Raw genomic sequence first — 22,701 nt, 5'->3', positions numbered from 1 at the left:
AAGACTTCAGTATATTATAGGTTGAGAGTTTACCTAAATTTTTAAAAAGGAATTATTTTCTTTGTCTAATAGAATAATCCTCCTCTGAAATCACGGAGCTTCTCACTTGCATCTAGTGGTAATTCTCCTATATCCCAGAGGAGACCAAGTCAAAATACCATTTCCTTTTTTAATGTTGGACATTCCAAACTACAATCAGTGAGCAAAAGAGCTAACTTACCTCCAGACCATCTTGTGGAAGTCAGAGAAGTAAGTATGAATTGAAATCAAGTTAAAATGCATAAAATAATATTACCAACTTGATTTTGTCCCCCCAAAATTTTAAATCCTGTGTGTGTCTTCTGGGGGCCTCAATGTTTAGGTCATAACAATTCCCTGATTTTTTAGGTGTCCTAAGTTTCCTCAAGTCTGTGAGCTAGGTTCTGTGTACACTCATGTTTCAAAAATCTGTATCTTTTGTTTCTCAAGAGAAAGTATAGACTCCTTTAATGTAAAATTTATGATAAAAGGGTTATTAAGCTTAGTGGAAAGACTGTGTGATCAAACAAGTGACTTTTTGTTTACTGATACATGTAAATAGAGAATATCAAACTCACAAAAATAGACTAGTTAAATCCTTGATGTTCCTTTATCTCACCATTTTCCTTATTCTCTTTGAAACTAAGTACCAAATAATTCTAGTTAATAAAGAATGCAGTTAGGTTAATAATCCAGGTGTTGTTTACTGAGTTAATTCTGGTAGAGCTCATAGATACCTATGTAGTGGATTGTGAAAATAATATTATAAAATCACACCCAAATGATTTAAGGCAGGAAGCTGGGGAAAATGTTCCCTCTATCAGGTTATTTTGGGTTGTATTTATAGGTGAAGAAATTGAGGTTTAAAGAGGTAAAATAATTTGCTTGAGATGAGTAATAGCTTTTAACTCACTTTTTAATGTTAAAAATGAATGGCAATTACAAATACCTTTTTTAATAAAATAATAATTTTTAGTATTTATATTGATGGTATTCAATCTGTTGATAGGTGTTTATATCTTTAGGAAATCAAGGTTCTGGTATATTAATCTACAGTGAAGGAAATGGAAATATTAAAAGTGGTTAAGATAATCAGGGATGGAATAAAGAAAAACATATAGGAATATGCTTGTATCATGGTGTGTTCCTTCACCCGTAAAAATTAGGCTGTCATGAAACTTTGAAACTCTTTGATCATGGCTGGTGATGGGAGCTTGAGGGTTCTTCAGAATGCTGGTGGCATTCTGTTTCTTGATCTGAGTGTTGGTTACATGATGTGTTTGGTGTATGAAAATTTGTCAAGCCTATATACTGTTGAGAAGTGTACTTCCCTATCTGTAATATTATATGTCAGTCTGTATACTTCAGTAAAAGGTTAAAAACAAGCAAAAAGCATATAGTTGAAATTGCCATGAATCGTGCACATTTTCTATGAAAAAGGAACCTTTTTGTATTTGAGATTTTAGCCATCTGTGGAGGCCTCTGCTTGGTTTTTCTTGGATCTTTATGACCTGCTGTACTGAGAACACTGTCATATCTCTCTTAGCTTCTTTTCTACTGTGACTTTAATCCCCTACTCTTCTCTTTCCTGCTCTAATGGTTCTTTTGTTATTCTCACACCCAGGGGTAATTTCTTGCAATATCCACACTGTAATTTTCTGGACTTTAAATATACCCTTTCATATTATTGTGACAGCATGTTAATATTTAGCATATGACTCTGACATTTGTATATAGAGAGTATGTGGTGTCCCCAAAGTTTCACAGCTGCCTCTTGAGGAAGGATAAGTATTTACTTATACAGCTCACTAATTTAATGGCAGCCTTCTTGAATTATGGCACCAGTAATTATTCTAGGATTTGAGTGTTGACCATTGTTCGGCAGTCTTTGCCAATGCCACCTACAAAAAAGTTTTAGTTGAGTGTCTTTGTCTTCACTAAGTTTATGTGTTTGTTTTTAAGAACTCAGTAGATCAAACTATAAAATTATAGTTATTTGATTTCTAACATTTTATGTAAATGTTCTATTAGGAACATTTCTGTATTCCAATGGAATAATTCCTCACACATAATTCTATTTGTGAGGAAATAGTGCATTTGGAGAGTTCACTGGAACTGTGTTTTCCTTTAAAAGCTAGCTTATTTCCTTTTATTTAAAATTATCATAATCTGGTCTGTAGATGCATATTGTTTTCTAACTTTGCTTATGATGCCATGCATTAAAGAATCTTGTTTCAGTTTTGTGGCTTGATGTATTTCATTGTGGGAGCTCTAAATGCTTTATGAAAGCATGGTCCACAGAAAGTTTCTGAGCCTTTTTTTATCCAAGACAATGACTGAAAAGATTTGTGTTAAGGTAAAATCAAAGCTGACAGTTTTCACAAGCTGAGAGCACTTTTTAGAAGCTTCTTATTTGGAGGCTTCGCTGCTAGTGTAGGAGATACAGATTCGATCCCTGATTTGGGAAGATCCCACATGCTGTGAAGCAACTAAGCCTTTGCTCTAGTTAGAGCCTGGGAGCCACTACTGAGCACAGTGAAACCCGCTCACTCTAGAGCCCGAGTGACAAAAGAGAAGCCACAGCAGTGAGAAACCCCGTGCACGGTGACTAGAGAGTAGCCCCTGCTTGCCGCAACCAGAGAAAAGCCCAAACATCAGCAAAGACCCAGCACAGCCTCCCCCCGCCAAGAAAAAAGCTTCTTATTTTGCAGTAATTTTAAATTTACAGAAAAGTTGCAAAAGTAATGCAGGATTTCTACGTGTATCTCTCACCCAACTTTCTGCAATGTTACTATCTTTCATAACAGTATCAAAACCAGGAAATTATATAACTATAATACTGTTAACTATAGTTCTTATTCAAATTTTAGTAGTGTTTCCACTAACATTCTTTTTTCTGTTTTAGGATCCTGTCCTAAAATGATGCATTTAATTATTATTATTACTACTTTGTCTCCTTCTGTCTGTAATTGTTGCTCAGTCTTTATCTTTCCTGGCATTGATACCTATGAAGATCCAGTTTTGTTTAATGTTCCCAGATTTGCATTTGTCTGATGTTTTCTTATTATTTGAGTGAAATTATACATTTCTGGGAAAGATACCCTTGAAGATATGTATTGCCAGTACCTATATCAAGGAGTAGACTCCAGGAGTTGGTGATGGACAGGGAGGCCTGGCGTGCTGTGATTCATGGGGTTGCAAAGAGTCGGACACGACTGAGCAACTGAACTGATATCAAGGAGTTCATGATATCAGTACGTCATATTACTGGTGATGTTCACCTTGATCGTGTGGTTAAGGTAGCTTCTGCTTGGTTAAAGTAGCTTTTCTCCACTGTAAAGTTGCTGTCTTTTCCTCTGTAGTTAATAAATATCTGGGATACGTGTAGCTCTATGGCTGATTCATGTCAATGTATGACAAAACCCACTGAAAAATTAAAAAATAAATAAATAAATATCTGGGGAGTTTCTTTGAGACTATGTAGATACTTTTTCTTTTCAAAGACATTGAGAGAACTTTTGTTGACATACTGACTATGGTTCCTGGTAGGCGTTCTCAAGCTTTTTGTGGTCTTGGTATCTGTTTCACTCTTAAAAATTATTGAGGACCTCAAAGAATTTTTGCTTTATATAGGTTACATTTACCAATATTTGCCTTATTAGAAATTGAAACAGGTATTTTTAAAATGCTTGTTTTTAAAATTTACTTTTAAATTTTAGATGTTTTATTATTTTAAAATAAAAATTAATAAATTCATACATGTTAACATAGATAACATATTTTTATGACAACCAGCTATTTTTTCCCCCCCAAACAAAATAATTACACTCAATTTATTGCAAATATGTAGTTTTAGTTGAACTATATGAAAAAAAACTTTGTGGTTAGGAAAAAAAGAATGTTTTAAAATAGCTTTTTAAGGTAAATGTGGCTCTTCTTTGATACTCCAGTAAAACTGGACAGTGGCAGTTTCTTAAGTGTTAGATGCAGTGTGGAATCTAATATATATCAGTGAACTTTTCATGTTTCTGTTTCATGAAAATACATTGGTTTGCCTTGCAGTTTGAGTGGATCTTTAACTTATGCATGATTTTGTAACACTGCATTAGTCATTTGGAAAATGTTAGTTCAGAGTTAGGCAGCCCTTACAGATATTGGTATACAATATCAAAAATTCACGTTCATTAACATCTGTACCAACTTCATCAGAAAAGGCTTTCAATATTGGGAAACTGCCAAGCTTATGGTGACTGATACAGGTTTTCCAAAATTGTAATTTCATTTTAAAGCTCAGATTTTATAATTGGCAACAAATACTGTTGGTTGTTTTTCTTGAAATGACAAATCATTTTCTTTAATTTTGAAAAGATGTCTACCACATACTCCCAAGCCTGAAGAGCTTTAGTTGTTAGCAATCATTCTGTCAGGGAAAAACAACACTCTTGTGTTTCTCCTCTATTCTACTATAACACCCCATACTTCTGTACTCCAATCACCAAATGTATGGGGGTTTCCTTTACACTAGGTAATTCTCTGATTCTTGGCAGACTCCAGCTAGGTGTTCTACAGTTTAATTCAGTTCTGACACCATTTAGCTGAGATAGTATCAGATCCCACTGCCCTCATTTCAGATGCCATTCCCAGGTCCAGGTTGTCACATGTGTTTCTGAACAACCAATATATATCACGTTCTTTCACGTCAGGTGGTGATCTGTGTAAATAAACTGCTAGTTCAACCTGTAACTCAGTCTCACAGGTGCTTTTCCTTGGGCAACCACAGTGCTTTGGCATGCAACAGCAGTGTGCTTTTTTTATTTTAATATACAGCAGAAGTGTGCTTCTCATTTTTCATATAGACAATTTTAAATATGTTTACTCAACAGTCGAGATATAGTAAAACTAATAAATTTTACTGATTTTTCAAAAATATTCTTAAATAAAATTGGCTGTCTTTTCCCCAGTCCCCAATGCCTACTCCGTGAGTGCATGGCAGTGAAGAATACAGTCATGAATACAGTCATGACATTGTTGTATCAACTGCCTTGATTCTAAGACACCAACAGTTTTACCCACCATTGCTTTTGCACCATCAGTGCAGATGCCATTAAGTGAAGAAGGCAAATTAATTTCCTAGAATTATTGTGGAAATAATCTTGACTCCATCAACCTCCTGAAAAGAGCCCCATAAGAATCTGGAGAGCACTGTTTGAAAATTGCTATTCTAGAGTGATCTAGCTCCAGTTGGTTATAATGCAAAGATGTAATTCAAAGTGAGTTTGAAAGGAGTATTTTAATCAAAGTCCATAAGTCCAGCAATAAATGAAGTAACATTTGGCAAAAGCAACTGACTGTTGAAAATCAAGTCATATTGTGACTCTGTGGATTTGTTACTTAAGTGTTAAAGTGATCTATTTTAGTATTTACTAATTACAATTAATTACTAATTTACAATTCATCAATCACTCCTTTAATCAGTGTGTGCTTCATGTAGGTTACTATGCTGTGCCTTGGGAGAAGCTAACATCACCAGTCTAGTAAGGGAGAAACATGTAAAATACAAGTGATAAAATCATGATTCTCATCTGATTTTCAGACAAACTCGATGCCACATAAGTGATGTTCATTATCACCGTATTTGTCATACCTAGCTGCAAAACAGATTAAGCAAGTTTTCAGCTTTCATGATGGTTTTTCATTCTTAAGGAACCAGTTTTACTAATGTCAGGAACAGTCACTAAAACAGCTTCACAGAATCATTTCTATTTCATTGTAAATATATGGTCAGCCCATTTGTTTGCTTTGGAAAGAACCATAACCAAATTTTATTCTTTGGCAGGAGGACGGGGGCATGCCATGCAGCTTCTGGGATCCAACTGGTACCCCTTGTAGTGGAAGCACAGAGTCCTAATCAATGGACCACCAGGGAATTTTTAGATTTTAACATTTGCGCTCTAATTATAATTTAAAGTTTTTTTTTTCCAGTCAAGAGCATCACTTTCTTAAGCCTCTTCACTTTTTATTTTAATTTTTAAAAATAATTTGTTTATTTTATTTTTTGGTTGTGCTGGGTCTTCATTGCTGCCTGCAGGCTTTCTCTTAATTGTGAAGATGGGGACTCCTCTCTAGTTGTGGTGTGGGGGCTTCTCATTGTGGTAGCTTTTCTTGTTGTAGAGCATGGGCTTCAGTGGTTACAGCATGCAGGCTTAGTGGCTTGAGAGCCCTAGAGCTGACTCAGTAGTTGTGCAAGGATTAGTTGCTCTGCAGTATGTGGAATCTTTGCAGACCAGAGATCGAACCCATGTCTCCTGCATTGGCTGGCTGATTCTTAACCACTGGACCACTAGGGAAGTCCTTAGGCCTCTTCACTTATAATATCAACACTAGCAAGTGGCTTTTTTGGGCCATTTGTACAAAGAAACACTTTTCTTCTCTTAAATGTTATATTGTGAGAGCTGATTATTCATATTGTCAATATCCTGCTTATGATTTTTTCCTTTATTAAACTTTTATTGGCTTATAACATAATATAGAAAAGTATGTAGATCATAAATGTACATCCTTTTTTCCTTTGTGTTCTCTAAAGAGTGTATTCAAGTGAATAGGTGTTTTTTTAATTTGAATGTCCAGTTTTTCAAATGTGTTTCTTGTTGTGAGAATAAGAAGTTGTATTCTCTTGAGTTCAAAAAAGAAAGTGAAAAATAATCTCTTGTTTGGCTCTAGATTGAATCTATTAGCAAGTAACGTGGAGCCTGTTTAACCAACTCACTTCAATCATTAACAACTCTGTTTGAATATGCTTCCTTCCGAATGTTAGACAGTCCCTAAAGGCCATACTTCCTCCATGCTATTACTTTTGTTGTAAAGTCAACCCATCCTTGAATGTTGTATATCCCCAGGAAGTTTACATAAGATTAGCTGTTTGATTTATTCTGGAAGGATATTTTTCCCTTGCCTGGAAAGTAATAAACTCATCTTGGTTCAGATATACTTGAGTAGTAATTTTTTCCCTCAGCATTACTAGCACTTGTGACTTGTTTAAGAAATCTGACAAGTATAAAACTTAGTATTTGCTTATAACATTGCTAGAAGCAGAGAAGAATGATTATAGTTAGAACCCCTAGACCAGTGGGAGATGCAAAAGAGTCATATTATAAACATCCCATTTCTAATTTTCATGCCAAGAAGTTCTTGTAAAATGAAGAAATAGGGTAAGTATATAACTTGGCCTTCAAGCTGTAACAGATTTAGACATAATTACAGCAGGACTCTAAGCATGAATGGGGATTGTCTCTGAAAATCTGGGGCTTATGTATCAACTAATTGTAGAATTTTGTCTATAATTTCTTATCTGGCTTTCTGTTCTGTTTAATCATGGAAGTTCTTTTCATTAGACCAGTGGTAAACCTAATGGATCTGTTTGGCCCCCTTCCCTTGGTCTCCATCCCAGTTCTTAATTAACCTTCTAAGCATGTATCCTTGTATGAAAGAACCTGATATATAAGTGTGCATCTTGTAATTTTAATGTAACTACCTCCTGGATCAAAAAATTAAATATTACCAGTACCCTAGAGGACCCTCTGATGCCTCTTCATCATTATACTCTCTTCACTATCCTGACTTCTAATGTGTAGAGGTTTCCTCACCTATAAACCAAAGATTTATTGTGCCTGTGTTTGAAATTTCTGAACTGAATGAAATATGTGCTTCTCTGGGTATGGCTTCTTTTTAGTCAGCATATGTTGGAGATTTACTTATGTGTTATCATCTTTTGAGTAGCACTATTAAATGCTTATTGGGAATAGCCAAACAAATTTAAAATAGATTTCTAGGCTAAATATATCCTAAAAATGACAATTATATGTTACATGTTGTACAGAATATGGTGATTAAAGTGGCAACTATATGTATACATGCTATACAGAGATTGAGTGAGAAACATGGAATTGTTATTTTCCTTAGATGATGTCTCATGCTGAAGGACAACAAAGAGACTTAATTAGAGGAATTGAATGCCTTCCTGCTTCTGGCCATCTTAGTTCCTTGGACCAGGATCTCTTAATGCTCAAGGCTACTTCCATGGCAACTATGAACTGCTTAAATGACTGCTTTCATATTCTCCAGTTACAGCATGCATCACATCAGAAGGGCTCATTGCCTTCAGGTAAGTTATTGCTTAAAGGTAGGACTGAACGTTACAGGTCAAAACATGGAAATAATAACTGCATTCTTTGTAATTCTGCTCAAGAAAATCTTAATCAAAGCAAGACAAATAGAAAACCAGCTAGCCTCTTGGCTTTTATTATCGTACTAATGTTACACAAAGTCTCTTTTACTGTGTCCTTTTTCATATCTAAAACCATTTTAGGTCTCATATAATTAAATATTCCTTTAGAGACCTCAAATTAAACTTGTCAAAAACTGAATTAAAAATTCATGTCTTCTGTATTTCTGTTGAAGTTGATGGTATTACTCTATCCAGTCAATCAAAGTAGAAACATTGGAATCATTCCTTGGTTGCTTTAGTCCACTAGTCACTATTTCTGTGTTGAGATACATATATATAAAAGTCTATCAGTTACCTTTCAGTTTGGAAAATAAGATATACATCTAGTATTTGAGAGCACCTATTTGTTGAAATTATTTTATTGGAAAGAACTGTTATTGCATTATTTGTTATTCAATAACAAAAAATGAAATTTTCTATTAAATGAGATTAATAAACTCATTTAAAAATTGAGATATAACTGACATATAGTACATATAAAATGACATTGTATATAATTGACATGCAAGTTTAAAGTGTTGATTTAATACATTTATATATTTATATGCCACCAGAGTGTTAACTAATGTCCCAATCATATCACATAATTGTCCTTTCTTTTTTTCTCTGCCCCTTTGGAACTAAGGAATTCCCTGTTCTGTAATGAGAACATTTAGGATCTAGTCTCTTAGCAACTTTGAAATATTTACTGTAGTACTGTTGACTCCATTCACTGTGCTGTATATTAGATCTCCAGGACTTATTCATCTTCTAGTTGCAAGTCTGTACCCTTTAACAACATTACCCCAATTTCCCCATCCCCATCACAATGAATTAATAGTAGTAACTTAGTATTTCCCAACACTCATTGTTTTCTTATTCAATGAACTCCTCTTGCTTGTGAAAGAAAGATATTTTAGAAAGAACTGATCTAGAAGGACCCTGAGACCAGACGATTTGTTTGATAAAGAATTTTGTTATGATTTATCTGTGAATAATCTCTTAAATCTCTTAAATTCAGTGTTTATGTGCATCCTATTTCAAGAAGTAGGGGAATCTAGATGCTGATATTAAAAATAAACATATCAAGGTAGGAACAAAGAGCTTTCATTTCTTTGAAATTTTGAAACAGGCCCCATGAACTTATCCAGGGCATTCCCCCAATTGTGAATCCCCCTCAATGAATCTGAACTAAGTGCCAAGGCAAGATGTTCTGGTAGCCTCATAGGTACTTTGTAATTTATTCCTCTACTGAAGTCTAGGATTTTGTTATAGACTAAGTAAATTCCATACTCCTTTTAAATTTCTGGTATAGTAGTCTGAGTATCCCTTAATGTAACACTGTATAACCAAGCTTCTGTGAAACCTAAATCAGCCTCTGAAATCAAATGGAACATTTTCCATTATTGATTAGGCATAGAATCCACTTTGTTAAACTAGTTGAGGGTAATAAGAGACATTTGAGTCATTAACTGAGAAGATGACAAGTCTCTAAATGTGACCACTGTCTTTCATTAGGTCAGCTATTATTTATTCAGTAGAAGAACCTTTCAGTTTAAAAGTATATGGAGCCTTTTTATATGATTGGAGAAAAAACATGACATGCACCTGCAATTCTTAAATTAGATTGTGGAATTATCTTGATTGGTTAGAAAATTGGTACTGAGAATAAGGTTCAACCCCAAATTGAAGTAGATTTTACTGTTTCACAATCCCAGGCAGTTCCTATAATTGTGATTCCCTCAAGTCTAACTGCATAGTGCTTATCACTAGAGGGTCAAGATTCATGCAGAAAGGTCAACTATTGGGGTGAGAATACACTTAGATTCACAGATTTGCCCAGGAAGTGAGTTCACTCCTATTCAGGGTTGATTCACTTAAGTGGTATCTGATTTCAAGTTGCAGGTTGCTCTGTTGTTAAATAACCAATCGGCATGCTCATGCTAATGAGATACAAGTCGCTGTCTTGCAGAGTCTCTTAACTGGCTGAATTGCTTTTAGCCTTGTAGATGCAAAACACAATCGTTTAATAAAATCCACATTTGCTGAACTTTCCAGATTATGAGCAAGTTTCAGCGAAAGTTTTCTCTTACTTCATCAGGAACGACAATCGAATGGTTAGAACCAAAGATACCATTATCAAACCACTATAAAAATGGAGCCGACCAACCCTTTGCAACTGAGCAAAGTAAGCCAGTGGCAGTCCCAGAAGAGCAGTGTGTTGCAGAATCTGGACTATTAGCAAGGGTAAGGTAATACGAAAATACAGTTTTGGAGTAAAAATTTGGAATCGCTGAAAAGCACCTTTTCATTGTCAGGATGTGCATACTCAGAGAGCTCACTCTAAGTGTTGTTCTACTTTGAACTGCATTGGCTTTGGAAGGGCTCTATTGTGTAAAACTTGCACATATTGTGTTTCCAGGTTAAATTATGTGTCCTTCTTAGTTTCAGTTTACTTTTGCTTTATATAAATGTATTTAAAATTTACATGTTTTTCTTTTTCTGGAAAACAGCTTTTCTAATGGAAGATTATTTGCATGGTATTTATCTCATAGATTTCTTAATTTAACATTATTTAGTAGGTGTTTGCTATTAAGTTTCTAAATTTAAAAGTTTACTGTTAAGGTTTTTTTTGATAGTAAGCACTGTACCACACCAATTTTTAAAAGTGTTAGTCTACTTAAAATAACACACAGTCTTATGCATTTAATATTTTTGTAAAGTAATGTTCGTTACACATTTCCCAGAAGCTAAACAGGGCTCTCTTCTATTCTTAGTTCTACCTCTGTAACATATCATACTGTTTTTTTGCCTCTTGAGTTTACATCTTTTATTTTTATGGTTACCATAATTACATAGATAGTTTTGTTTTAAGCTCTTTTTACTTGATACTTCTCATAAGTGTTTTTATATGTTATTCTGAGCTATATAATTAAAATTTTTAAAGGGTGAAGTAGGCTATTGAATGTCTAGGTTGTTATTTTTTTTTGTTCTTATAAATAATGCTGTATCATTTTGTATACTGTTTTATTTTTTTTCTCCCCTTTATTTAGCTTATTTCTTAAGTTATTGCCAACTAAAGTTTTTGAGTCAGGAGTAAGGCGTGGTTTCTGGCTATGTGTATGTTAGTAAGTTGCTCCTTGAAAGAAACATACCACAGGGACTCCCACAGCGGGCAGAGGTCTGGCTCAGTGAGGCAGGCCGGCCGAGGGCGGGGGAGGAGGAGGGAAAAGCCTCTTGTTCTTACAGTTTCTTAACTAATTCATTTGTGGAGTCACGCAGTTAGTAAGTATTCATTAAGTTATCTTAGTATATGAAAAGTTCCAATGTTAAGAGTTAGAGGAGACACAAAAATAGAAGACAGTTCTTTCACTGGAGAGACTTAAAATCATTTAGAGTCCCCAATTACTGTGAGGCTCTAAAAAAGATGGGCTCGATAAAGGCCAGAAATGGTAGGGACCTAACAGAAGCAGAAGATATTAAGAAGAGGTGGTAAGAATACACAGAAGAACTGTACAAAAAAGATCTTCACAACCCAGATAATCACGATGGTGTGATCACTCACCTAGAGCCAGACATCCTGGAATGTGAGGTCAAGTGGGCCTTAGGAAGCATCACTACGAACAAAGCCAGTGGAGGTGATGGAATTTCACTTGAGCTATTTCAGCCCCTGAAAGATGATGCTGTGAAAGTGCTGCACTCAATATGCCAGCAAATTTGGAAAACTCAATAGTGGCCACAGGACTGGAAAAGGTCAGTTTTCATTCCAATCCCAAAGAAGTGCAATGCCAAAGAATGCTCAAACTACCGCGCAATTGCATTCATCTCACACACTAGTAAAGTAATGCTCAAAATTCTCCAAGCCAGGCTTCAGCAATACATGAACCATGAACTTCCAGATATTCAAGCTGGTTTTAGAAAAGGCAGAGGAACCAGAGATCAAAAATTGCCAACATCCGATGGATCATCAAAAAAGCAAGAGAGTTCTAGAAAAACATCTGTTTCTGCTTTATTGCCTATGCCAAAGCCTTGACTGTGTGGATCACAATAAACTGTGGAAAATTCTGAAAGTGATGGGAATACCAGACCACCTGACCTGCCTCTTGAGAAACCTGTATGCAGGTCAGGAAGCAACAGTTAGAAGTGGACATGGAACAGCAGACTGGTTCCAAATAGGAAAAGGAGTACGTCAAGGCTGTATATTGTCACCCTGCTTATTTAACTTATATGCAGAGTACATCATGAGAAACGCTGGGCTGGAAGAAGCACAAGCTGGAATCAAGATTGCCGGGAGAAATATCAATAATCTCAGATACGCAGATGATACTACTCTTATGGCAGACAGTGAAGAAGAACTAAAGAGCCTCTTGATGAAAGTGAAAGAAGAGAGTGAAAAAGTTGGCTGAAAGCTCAACATTCAAAAAACTAAGCTCATGGCATCTAGTCCCATCACTTCATGGGAAATAGATGGGGAAATAGTGACTGATTTTATTTTTCTGGGCTCCAGAATCATTGCAGATGGTGATTGCAACCATGAAATTAAAAGACGCTTACTCCTTGGAAGGAAAGTTATGGCCAACCTAAATAGCATATTGAAAAGCAGAGGCATTACTTTGTCAACAAAGGTCCGTCTAGTCAGGGCTTTGGTTTTTCCAGTGGTCATGTATGAATGTGAGAGTTGGACTATAAAGAAAGCTGAGTGCAGAAGAATTGATGCTTTTGAACTGTGGTGTTGGAGAAGACTCTTGAGAGTCCCTTGGACTGCAAGGAGATCCAACCAGTCCATCCTAAAGGAAATCAGTCCTGAATATTCATTAGAAGGACTGATGTTGAAGCTGAAACTCCAGTACTTTGGCCGCCTGATGCGAAGAGCTGACTCATTTGAAAAGACCCTGATGCCGGGAAAGATTGAGGGCAGGAGTAGAAGGGGACGACAGAGGTTGAGATGGTTGAATGGCATCACCCACTCTATGGACATGGGTTTGGGTAAACTCCACGAGTTGGTGATGGACACGAGGCCTGGCATGCTGCAGTTCGTGGGATGGCAAAGAGTCGGACACAACTGAGTGACTGAACTGAACTGAGCTTACTGTGGGGAAGGCTTGCCTGATGATGTTGAACCCAGGTCCTGTCATCTCCTAATATGTGGGCCAACTCATTAATCATGCTTAACTTTCTCGTTTGTAAAGTAGGGGTAATAATACATTATAAGTTGTTATTAAGATAAAGTAAATTTAGCAGAGCACCTAGTTTATGGAAAATGACCCCAGGGTCGTTGGATTTTACAAATCCGAATGGCCATTCATGTCGTGTTCTTTGTGGAATGATTATTCCTGGAGTACTGCTGCACAGAATACAGTGTAAACTCAGGCAGAAAACTTTAGTCTTTTTTTTTTCCCCATTTATTTTTATTAGTTGGAGGCTAATTACTTTACGATATTGTAGTGGTTTTTGTCATACACTGACATGAATCAGCCATGGATTTACATGTATTCCCCATTCTGGAAAACTTTAGTCTTAATGTGACAGATATTGAGATCATGAGCGTGAGAAGGGATGCAAAATGTATAAAAAGATTGGTATATCATATGACTTGTAATTGAAGTGTGGATAGAAGTCTGTGGAAGTAGGAATGAAGACATGAACAGGGAATGTGCATTTCAAATGAAAAATCAGTTGAACTTGTGATTGACTGGATATAGGGTTGGGTAACAAATGTCTTCCAAGTTTTTGATTGATTTAATCTCAGTCTAAAATTGAGATTAAAATTAGGGTCCCATTCACAAACCTAGCAAAATTAGAAAGAAAGCTTTTTAAGAGAAGGTTTAGTGTAGTTTATAAACATGTTGAATTTTATGTGGGAAGAGGATGTATGATTGTTAATGTACATGAAAAACAGTTTGGAAATGATGAAACCAAAGCTTTGCAGAGATCAGGACTATAATTTTTTGTGAAAAATTATAAACAATAGGTCATACACTCCACATTTTCATTCTTCTAAATGAGAATACAAAACATGTTGGAGATCAGGATAGAGATATATGGTAGAGATGAGACACAAGAGATGTGGGGGAGAGGATTGTTGAATTTCTAAACTTTCTGAAATGAGTAGCCTAGTGTATGACCCAGTGCAAGCAGAAAAAACTCTTTAAGTGCATAGATTCTTTTTGTTCAATTAACAAAAGATTTTAGACTCCACTCAAGCTTTCCTGGTGGCTCAGCTGGTAAAGAATCTGACTGCAATGCGGTCAACCTGGCGGGAAACCTGGGTTTGATCCCTGAGTTGGGAAGATCCCCTGGAGAAGGGAAAGGCTACCCACTCCAATATTCTGGCCTGGAGAATTCCATGGACTGTATAGTCCATGGGGTCACAAAGAGTCAGACACAACTGAGCAACTTTCACTTTCAAGCATACAAGAATAGACCTGAATTGTTTGAAAATTTCACATATGCCTTTTTTGGAATAGAAGTGTCAATGCAGGCTGAAAACATGTATTACAGTGGTGGAAATGTTGCTGTCAGGTGATAGAGAAGATAAACGCTAGAGACTAGAATGAAGCCCACAGTTTCTTAGTGCCCAAGTCAGAAATCAGGAAGACAAAAAATGGGGTTGGTATGAGTTTTGTGGAATTTCCCTTTGCCATGCAATCGCCAGATATTATGAATTCCTAGAAACTCAGCTGCTTTTGTCACTGCATTTACTAGTCATTCTGAGTTTGTAGGGATTTTATACATTTGAGCAGTTTGTTTGAATTTTGGTAATGCTTTTTTTTTTAAACTTATCTTTAAGAAATGTATGATCTCTAAGAAGAGGCGTTTCAAAAAGAAAAGAGAGCTTCCAGAATCTTCCATTCATATTACACTTTAGAATCAGTATTTATTCATGAATGGAATTCTTTTTTTTTCTATTTTATTAAGTGGTTTGACTATTTTTATAAAGATAACAAAAATATGTTCTTTAGCTTTTCTATCAAATTTGTTTTATCTCTTTAGTTTAATACTATTTTCATTAGAGTTAACTGCACAATAAACTTTGTGTATAATTGTGTATAATAATATTAAGGCTATATTTGTGTTATTAATCTGTGTCCTAGGTTCTGACCTCAAATGTAATAGTACCTTTCAGAAGCTGAAGGACATTATTTAATCAAGATCTGTATTTTCCCCCTCAACATTTCTCAAATGAAAAATTGTTATATTTGGTATTGTGTATAGAAAGAGGAATGATCATCTTTTCCCTCTGATTTATAATGAGTGTACGTTCACAAATATATTTAAACTATATTATGCAACTGACTTAAGATGGATTACAGGAGGTACTTCCTGACAGACTTACTAGCCATAGGAAAGGGAAATTGAGAAATTTGCCTTTGGGAATCTCTCCTTAAGGTCATGAAAACAAATAATTGTGGTATATACAAACAGTTGGTGTATTTGGTCTCTGAAAAAATGAATTGGACTCAGTTCAGTTCAGTTCAGTTGCTCGTCATGTCTGTCTCTTTGTGACCCCATGGACTGTGTCACACCAGGCTTCCCTGTCTGTCACCAACTCCTGAAGCTCGCTCAAACTCATGTCCGTTGAATTGGTGATGCCGTCCAGCCATATCATCCCCTTCTCCTGCCTTCAGTCTTTCCCAGCATCAGGGTTTTTTCCAGTGAGTCAGTTCTTCACTTCAGGTGGCCAGAGTATTGGGATCTGCTTCAGCATCAGTCCTTCCAAAGAATATTCAGGACTGATTTCCTTTAGGATTGATTGGTTTGATCTCCTTGCAGTCCAAAGGACTCTAAAGAGTCTTCTCCAACACCACAGTTCAAAAGTTCCAATTCTTCGGCATTCAGCTTTCTTTATAGTCCAACTCTCACATCCACATGTGTGACACTGGAAAAACCATACCTTTGACTAGATGAACCTTTGTTGGCAGAGTAATGTCTCTTCTTTTTAATATGCTGTCTAGGTTGGTCATAGCTTTTCTCCCAAGGAGCAAGCATCTTTTAATTTCATGGCTGCAGTCACCATTTGCAGTGATTTTGGAGGCCCAAAAAATAAAGTCTGGCAGTTTCCATTGTTTCCCCATCTATTTGCCATAAAGTGATGGGACTGGATGCCATGATCTTCGTTTTCTGAATGTTGAGTTTTAAGCCAACTTTTTCACTCTCCTCTTTCACTTTCATCAAGAGGCTCTTTAGTTCTTTGCTTTCTGAACTGGACTATTAATTGATTTATCAGAATTTGAGCTAATAAAGACTTTATTGATAGAAGTGATGATAGAAGGGAAGAAGAAAAAAGCAGAACAAAGGCAAAAGAATGACCAGAAATTCTTTATTTTTCATCTCTATCACCATGTTTTGTATTTTGTTTTTAATATTTTAATAATATTAAGTTCTTGGTTTTTTGCCTGATTAGGGTTGATTTTCTTTGTCTAGCTAGAGAACAGATGGGCTTCTTGTTTGATAGGATTTGCTTATGGGAAGAGAAAATTAAAGGCAGAGACATTAAGAGAATCATTTCTTTTTTAAAACCCTCATAACTTAAATTTTAACACATTAGCAAAGATAATATACTCATGAAAGCTCTCTTGCACAAAGGTAATGAAAAGAGGTACTCCTGAGAAAGATCGTATTCCATCCCCACATAAACATGAAAAGTGACATCCAATAAGATTGTTTAGAATTTTGGGATTTGAAACTGTTACTTGTTGTTTAAATAAAAATAAGAAATTAGATTTCTCTGACTTGCCCGGTGGTCAGTCCAGTGGTAAAGAATCCATCTACCAATACAGGGAACACAAGTTTGATCCCTGGTCCAGGAAGATTCCACATGCCACAGGGCCAGTTAATAAGCCTTTGTGCCACAACTACTGAGCCAGTGAGCTGCACCTACTGAGCCAGCGAGCTGCAACTGCTGAAGCCCACGTCCTCTTGAGCCTGTGCTCTGGAACAAGATAAGACACTGAAATGAGAAACTCGTGTACCACAAATAGAGGGTAACCTCCTCTTGCCACAACTAAAGAAAGCCCATGTGCAGCAACAAAGACTCAGCACAGCCAAAATTAATGAATAAATTTAATTTTAAAAAGGAAATGAAATTAGAGTTCTTTTAAGCAGTTATTTGGAGCTAAGACCTTTCTAAGAGGAGGGTAAACATTTTTGGCTTTTCTAGGGGTTGTTTTATTGATTGATTGAAAAACTGTGTAGAGAACCTTTTGTGGTCTGCATGACCAACTACAGGGTTTCCATACCTGCACCTAGAATTTTCTTCATCCCCAAAGTTTCTTCCTGACAATTCCAAGGATGAGTAAATATCTAAATACAGATTACAGAAGTTAGACTGGATATGTACAGTCACTTTAAAATTTTACTTTTACAGTGTAAGCTTAAAAATAGGGCAAATGTTTAATTCTCAAAGCATCTTGAATTATAGATAGTAGTAGGGTCCCTAGGCAGGTGGAGAAAGCCTTCAAAGCTTAAGTTTCAGATGAGACATTTTTTCACTCTTCCTGAAAAATCCTATTTTCACAAAATATATGTATTTTATGTGTGATGCTTATGACAAAACAACAGTATGTTCAATGTCAGTGATAATGCGTTCATTGAAGGAAATCTATTCCATGGCCAAATGATGTAAGTTGTATTTTCAGAAAGATTTTTGTCTGCTCTCAGTTTTGTTTAGGCCTAATATGTCTTCATCTGATGTTTATACTTTTATTCTTAGTGCATATTAATACGCACTTGTAACAACAGACTTTTGCTTTATTTTGCATCAAGGAACCTGAAGAAATAAATGCAGACGATGAGGTGGAGGATACTTGTGACAATAAGGAGGATGATCTGGGAGCTGTGGAAGAGCAACGCAGTGTTATCCTACATCTCTTATCACAGCTCAAGCTGGGCATGGACTTAACAAGAGTAAGTAATGGGATAGACAGTCTATGAAGATCATTTGGTCAGGACTGTACCTATAATTGTTAATGCTGTCAGGGCTTTTTAATCTTTATGAGTTGGTTTCTTTTTCTCTTGATCAGCATTTCTTATTTTCATTAAAAATGTGATGGTTTTTTTGGTGCAGATTAAGTCACATGGCAACTAAAGACCTGTAATCTTGTTTCTGTGCAAAATAAGAGTCCATTGGGATACAGAATTGGAAAATGTAAAGAAAAGGATTTAATCCCGTAAAACCATTAAAGTCATTGATCCTTCTGCTTTATTCTTACTTCCTATGTTTGATAGTACATTTTAGGTATTCTCTGTAACCAGAGGTCAGCAAACATTTTCTGTAAAGGATCAGATAGTAGATGTTTTTTGCTATGTGGGCATAGATCTCTGTTGTAACTATAGTTGATACATAGTTCTAACTATATATATGGTTACATATATATAGTTGATATATAGTTGTAACTATATATATAGGAGTTAGGGACACCAGCCCCTCGTGCAGTTGATAATCCTCATATAATTTTTGATTCTCTCAAAACTTATCTACTAATTTATTTTCTGGGAGCCTTACCAATAACATAAATACTCAGCACAACTTTTGTTTATATGTGTTACTAATACTAGACATCAAAAATGAACGTGAAAAACATTCATGTTTATTTACAGGTATAATAATTTATGCATTGATAATGATGAAGCAGCAACATGATTGTTTTATTGTATCCTAGTGCAGTAAACTTCATGGTAGCCTAGCCTATATACTAATGAAGAAATTGTTATAAAATTTTTGTGACATAAGGTATTACAGTCATATTCATGATATAGGAAACATTACATTTTTTAAAAATCCCACATACCTGTGATAATACAGTTTCTTGCAGTATGAGAGAGGTATGATAGTTATGGTAATATAGTTCTTTGAAAGCAGTTATGAAACAGTAAGAAAACTAACATATTCATTTTATATTATGTATTACTCCTCTTAAGCCTGTGTAAGTGTAGACTATCCACCTCAATACAAGTCTTGCACATGATGTTCTGCATGTATATTTTTGTATATTTATTGGGAAAAAAATCCATGTATTTTGACCTGCATTTCAAACCCATATTGTTTAAGGATCAACAGTATTCAACCCAGCCTGTGAAGTGTAAAAGCAGCTGTGGATAATACTGGGTTGACCAAAAAGTTCATTTGGGTTTTTCTGGCTAACACCTTACAGAACAAACCCTTTGGCCAACCCAATATTTTGGATTGGGTGTATTTCAGCAAAACTATATTACACAAACAGGAAGCCAGATTTGACCTGAAGGCCATAGTTTGCATACCCCTGGTCTGCAGGCTTGCTACTTTAAAAATGTGGCCTGAATTAATTTGATGGTGGGAGTCCTTTTACTGTGTGCTGTGCTTATGCTCAGTCGCGTCCAACTCTCTGCGACCCCATGGACTGTAGCCTGCAAGGCTCCTCTGTCCATGGGGATTCTCCAGGCAAGAATACTGGACTGGGTTGCCATGCCCTCCTCCAGGGGATCTTCCTAACCAGAGATTGAACCCAGGTTTCCCACATTGCAGGCAGATTCTTTACCATCTCAGTCACCAGGGAAGCCCAAGAATGACTGGAGTGGGTAGCCTACCCATCTTCAGGGGAACTTCCTAACCCAGGAATCAAACCAGGATCTCCTGCACTGCAGGTCAATTCTTTACCAGCTGAGCTACCAGGGAAGCCCCCTTTCACTATATATGTATATATCAAATCATTACAATGTATACTTTAAATAACTTATGGTTTTATTTGTCAGTTATGCCTTATAACTGAAAGAAGAAATAAATCTGAAAGTCAGTATCATCACCATCACCTGAGAACTTGTTAGAAATGTATAATCTTGGCCCCAGTCTCAAAGTTAGAGAAACAGAATCTGCGTTTCAGGAAATATGTATATATGCATTAAAGTTTGAGAAGCACTGACGTATAGTTTTTAATTTTAGGCCCATCTTCTCCATTCCCAGTTTATCTAATGAGTGTGCCTTAATTTGTTTTAACAATTAACCCATGACATTGATTTATAAAGCCAATAAGGTTCAAAACCTATGTATGTTAGACATTTACTACTGTGGAATTACATATTTTGAATCACTACTGACACTACTTTGCGTTAGTGTGGAATTTCAAAATTGACTTCAGGATGTATATTTGAATTGAGGTTTTCAATGCCTGTGAGGTAGTAAAAGTGTAATTTAAAAGGTTGTTTGATTCCAGTGAATTACTTACCTGAAAATGTAACTTAAATAAAAAGCATTTTGCCTTTAGCATTCACTTTGAAGCATTTCAAAATAAAAAAATATATTTCTTTACTTCGACTTATAGTAATTATAAGAGAGTTTGTAAGTAAGTTGATTCAGTTAACCTACTAAGAAGCAGATATTTTAGGAATAGATAAAGAAAGCCATTCTAACAATTCATCTTTCATCTAATCTTAGTATTTCAACTGGGTATCATTTTTATTCTAGAAATATTTTCGTATTAGTGGTTCAGAAAAGACTAGCTTTAAAATTGGTTAAAATGAGCATTAGGTATAGATTTATTTGGTTATTATGGTATTTGCTGTCTTCTAGTAAATTTAGGTTTTAAGTCATAATAACAATGTTGGGGTTTATGAGGTATTAGAACATTTGAAAACAATGTGCTGTAGTAGTAATCCAGATGATACATTCTCTCTTGACATAGATAATGAATTCAATGTAATTTGTCCACATTTGTGCATTGTTAATTGAAAAAATACATATATATTTTATTTATGTATAAAATCATTAACTGATCACAAATTATAGTCCATGGGGTGGCAAAGAGTTGGACATGACTAAAGTGACTTAGCACACATATAATATTTATTTTTTATTTTTAAAATAAATAACTGCTTTACAATGGATAACTGCTTTACAATGTTGTATTGGTTTCTGCCATACATCAACATAAATCAGCCATAGGTGTATGGCTTCCCTTCCACCTCCCACCCCATTCTAACTCTCAGAGTTGTCACAGAGCACTGGGTTGAGCTCCCTGTGTCCCACTTGCTATCTGTTTTACATACAGAAATGTGTATGTTTCAATGCTACTTTCTCAATTCATCCCATACTCTCCTTCCCCTCTGTGTCCACAAGTCTGTTCTCTATGTCTGTATCTCTATCGCTGCCCTACAAATAGGTTCGTCAGTACCATCTTTCTAGGTTCCATATATATGAGTTAATATTCAATATTTGTTTTTGTCTTCCTTACTTCACTCTGTGTCATAGGCTCTAGGTTCATCCACCTCACTAGAGCTGACTCAATTTCATTCCTTTTTATGGCTAATATTCCATTGTGTATATGTACCACAACTTCTTTATTCATCTGTTGATGGACATCTAGGTCGCTTCCATGTCCTGACTATTGGAAATAGTGCCACAGTGAACATTGAGGTATTTGTGTCTTTTAGAATTTATATACGTTTAAAAGAATGGTACTTTTTGAACAACGTTAAAGAACCTGGTAACTGAACTGCAGTCACGTACACCTCCTATCTAACAGTGACACTGAGACAGCAAAGAGTTATCGAGCCACCTTATATTCTAGACACTGTTAGGTATTGTGACTACAGCAACAAAGAAGGCCCTTACTTGCATGTTGTGAATAAGTAATAGCCATTTTTCCCATTATTTTGTTCTTTTAAAAATAGTGTCATGAATTTAGTATAAACTTTTCAAAGAAAGTTTTTGAAAAATAAAAGGAAAAAAATCTATAATTCTACCATCCTAACAACACAGATGTTACTTTTTGTGATTTTCTTCCAGTTTTTCTTTATATAATTATATTTTATATCTAATTTTATAATATTTCCCTTTTTTTCAGTTAATATCTTTTTTTTTGTGAAGTGTATTGTACACACAGAAGACTGACTAGAGTGCACAGAAAGAGTTCAGAAAACAGTGGTAAAATAAATACCTGTGTACCCACCTCTGATTAAGTTACAGAACATTGCCAGATCTTGGAAGCTCTCTGAGTGCCCTTTCCAGTTGTAGTCTTCTGTTTTTTCCTAGATATAACCACTTAACTTGTCTTTTGTGTTAATCATCCCCCTACCTTCTTTTATAGTTTTACCACCTATATATGTATCCTGTAACAGTGTTACTCAGAGGAAAGTGAATAGTGAGTACAATCTTGGCTGTATATTTTCTTTATATTTCTTATGAGAATCTTAGAGATTTCTTAGAGATCTGATGTTTCTTGGATTTCCCCTCATGTTTAAGTATAAGTTCAGTTCAGTCGCTCAGTCGTGTTTGACTCTTTGCAACCCCATGAACCACAGCATGCCAGGCCTCCCTGTCCATCACCAACTCCCGGAGTTTACCCAAACCCATGTCCATAGAGTCGGTGATGCCATCCAACCATCTCAACCTCTGTCGTCCCCTTCTCCTCCCACCCTCAATTTTTCCCAGCATCAGGGTCTTTTCA

At 35.7% G+C, this 22,701-nt stretch overlaps 1 protein-coding gene across 1 annotated transcript in view; it reads left to right on the top strand.

The window, feature by feature from the left end:
• The window catches only part of OSBPL11 (oxysterol binding protein like 11), an 88,923-nt gene that overhangs the window by 35,525 nt on the left and 30,697 nt on the right, over positions 1-22,701 (top strand). The window contains exons 5-8 of the mRNA XM_065943098.1: positions 73-249; positions 7,978-8,179; positions 10,383-10,528; positions 18,047-18,187. Of these exons, the coding sequence (XP_065799170.1) occupies positions 73-249; positions 7,978-8,179; positions 10,383-10,528; positions 18,047-18,187 (666 nt within the window). The remainder of the gene's footprint in view (positions 1-72; positions 250-7,977; positions 8,180-10,382; positions 10,529-18,046; positions 18,188-22,701) is intronic.

The sequence above is a fragment of the Muntiacus reevesi genome, chromosome 8, assembly GCF_963930625.1.
Source record: "Muntiacus reevesi chromosome 8, mMunRee1.1, whole genome shotgun sequence".
Classification (NCBI taxonomy): domain Eukaryota; kingdom Metazoa; phylum Chordata; class Mammalia; order Artiodactyla; family Cervidae; genus Muntiacus; species Muntiacus reevesi.
The sequence above is the reverse complement of the archived record's forward strand: the minus strand, read 5'-3'. Positions and strand labels throughout refer to the sequence as shown.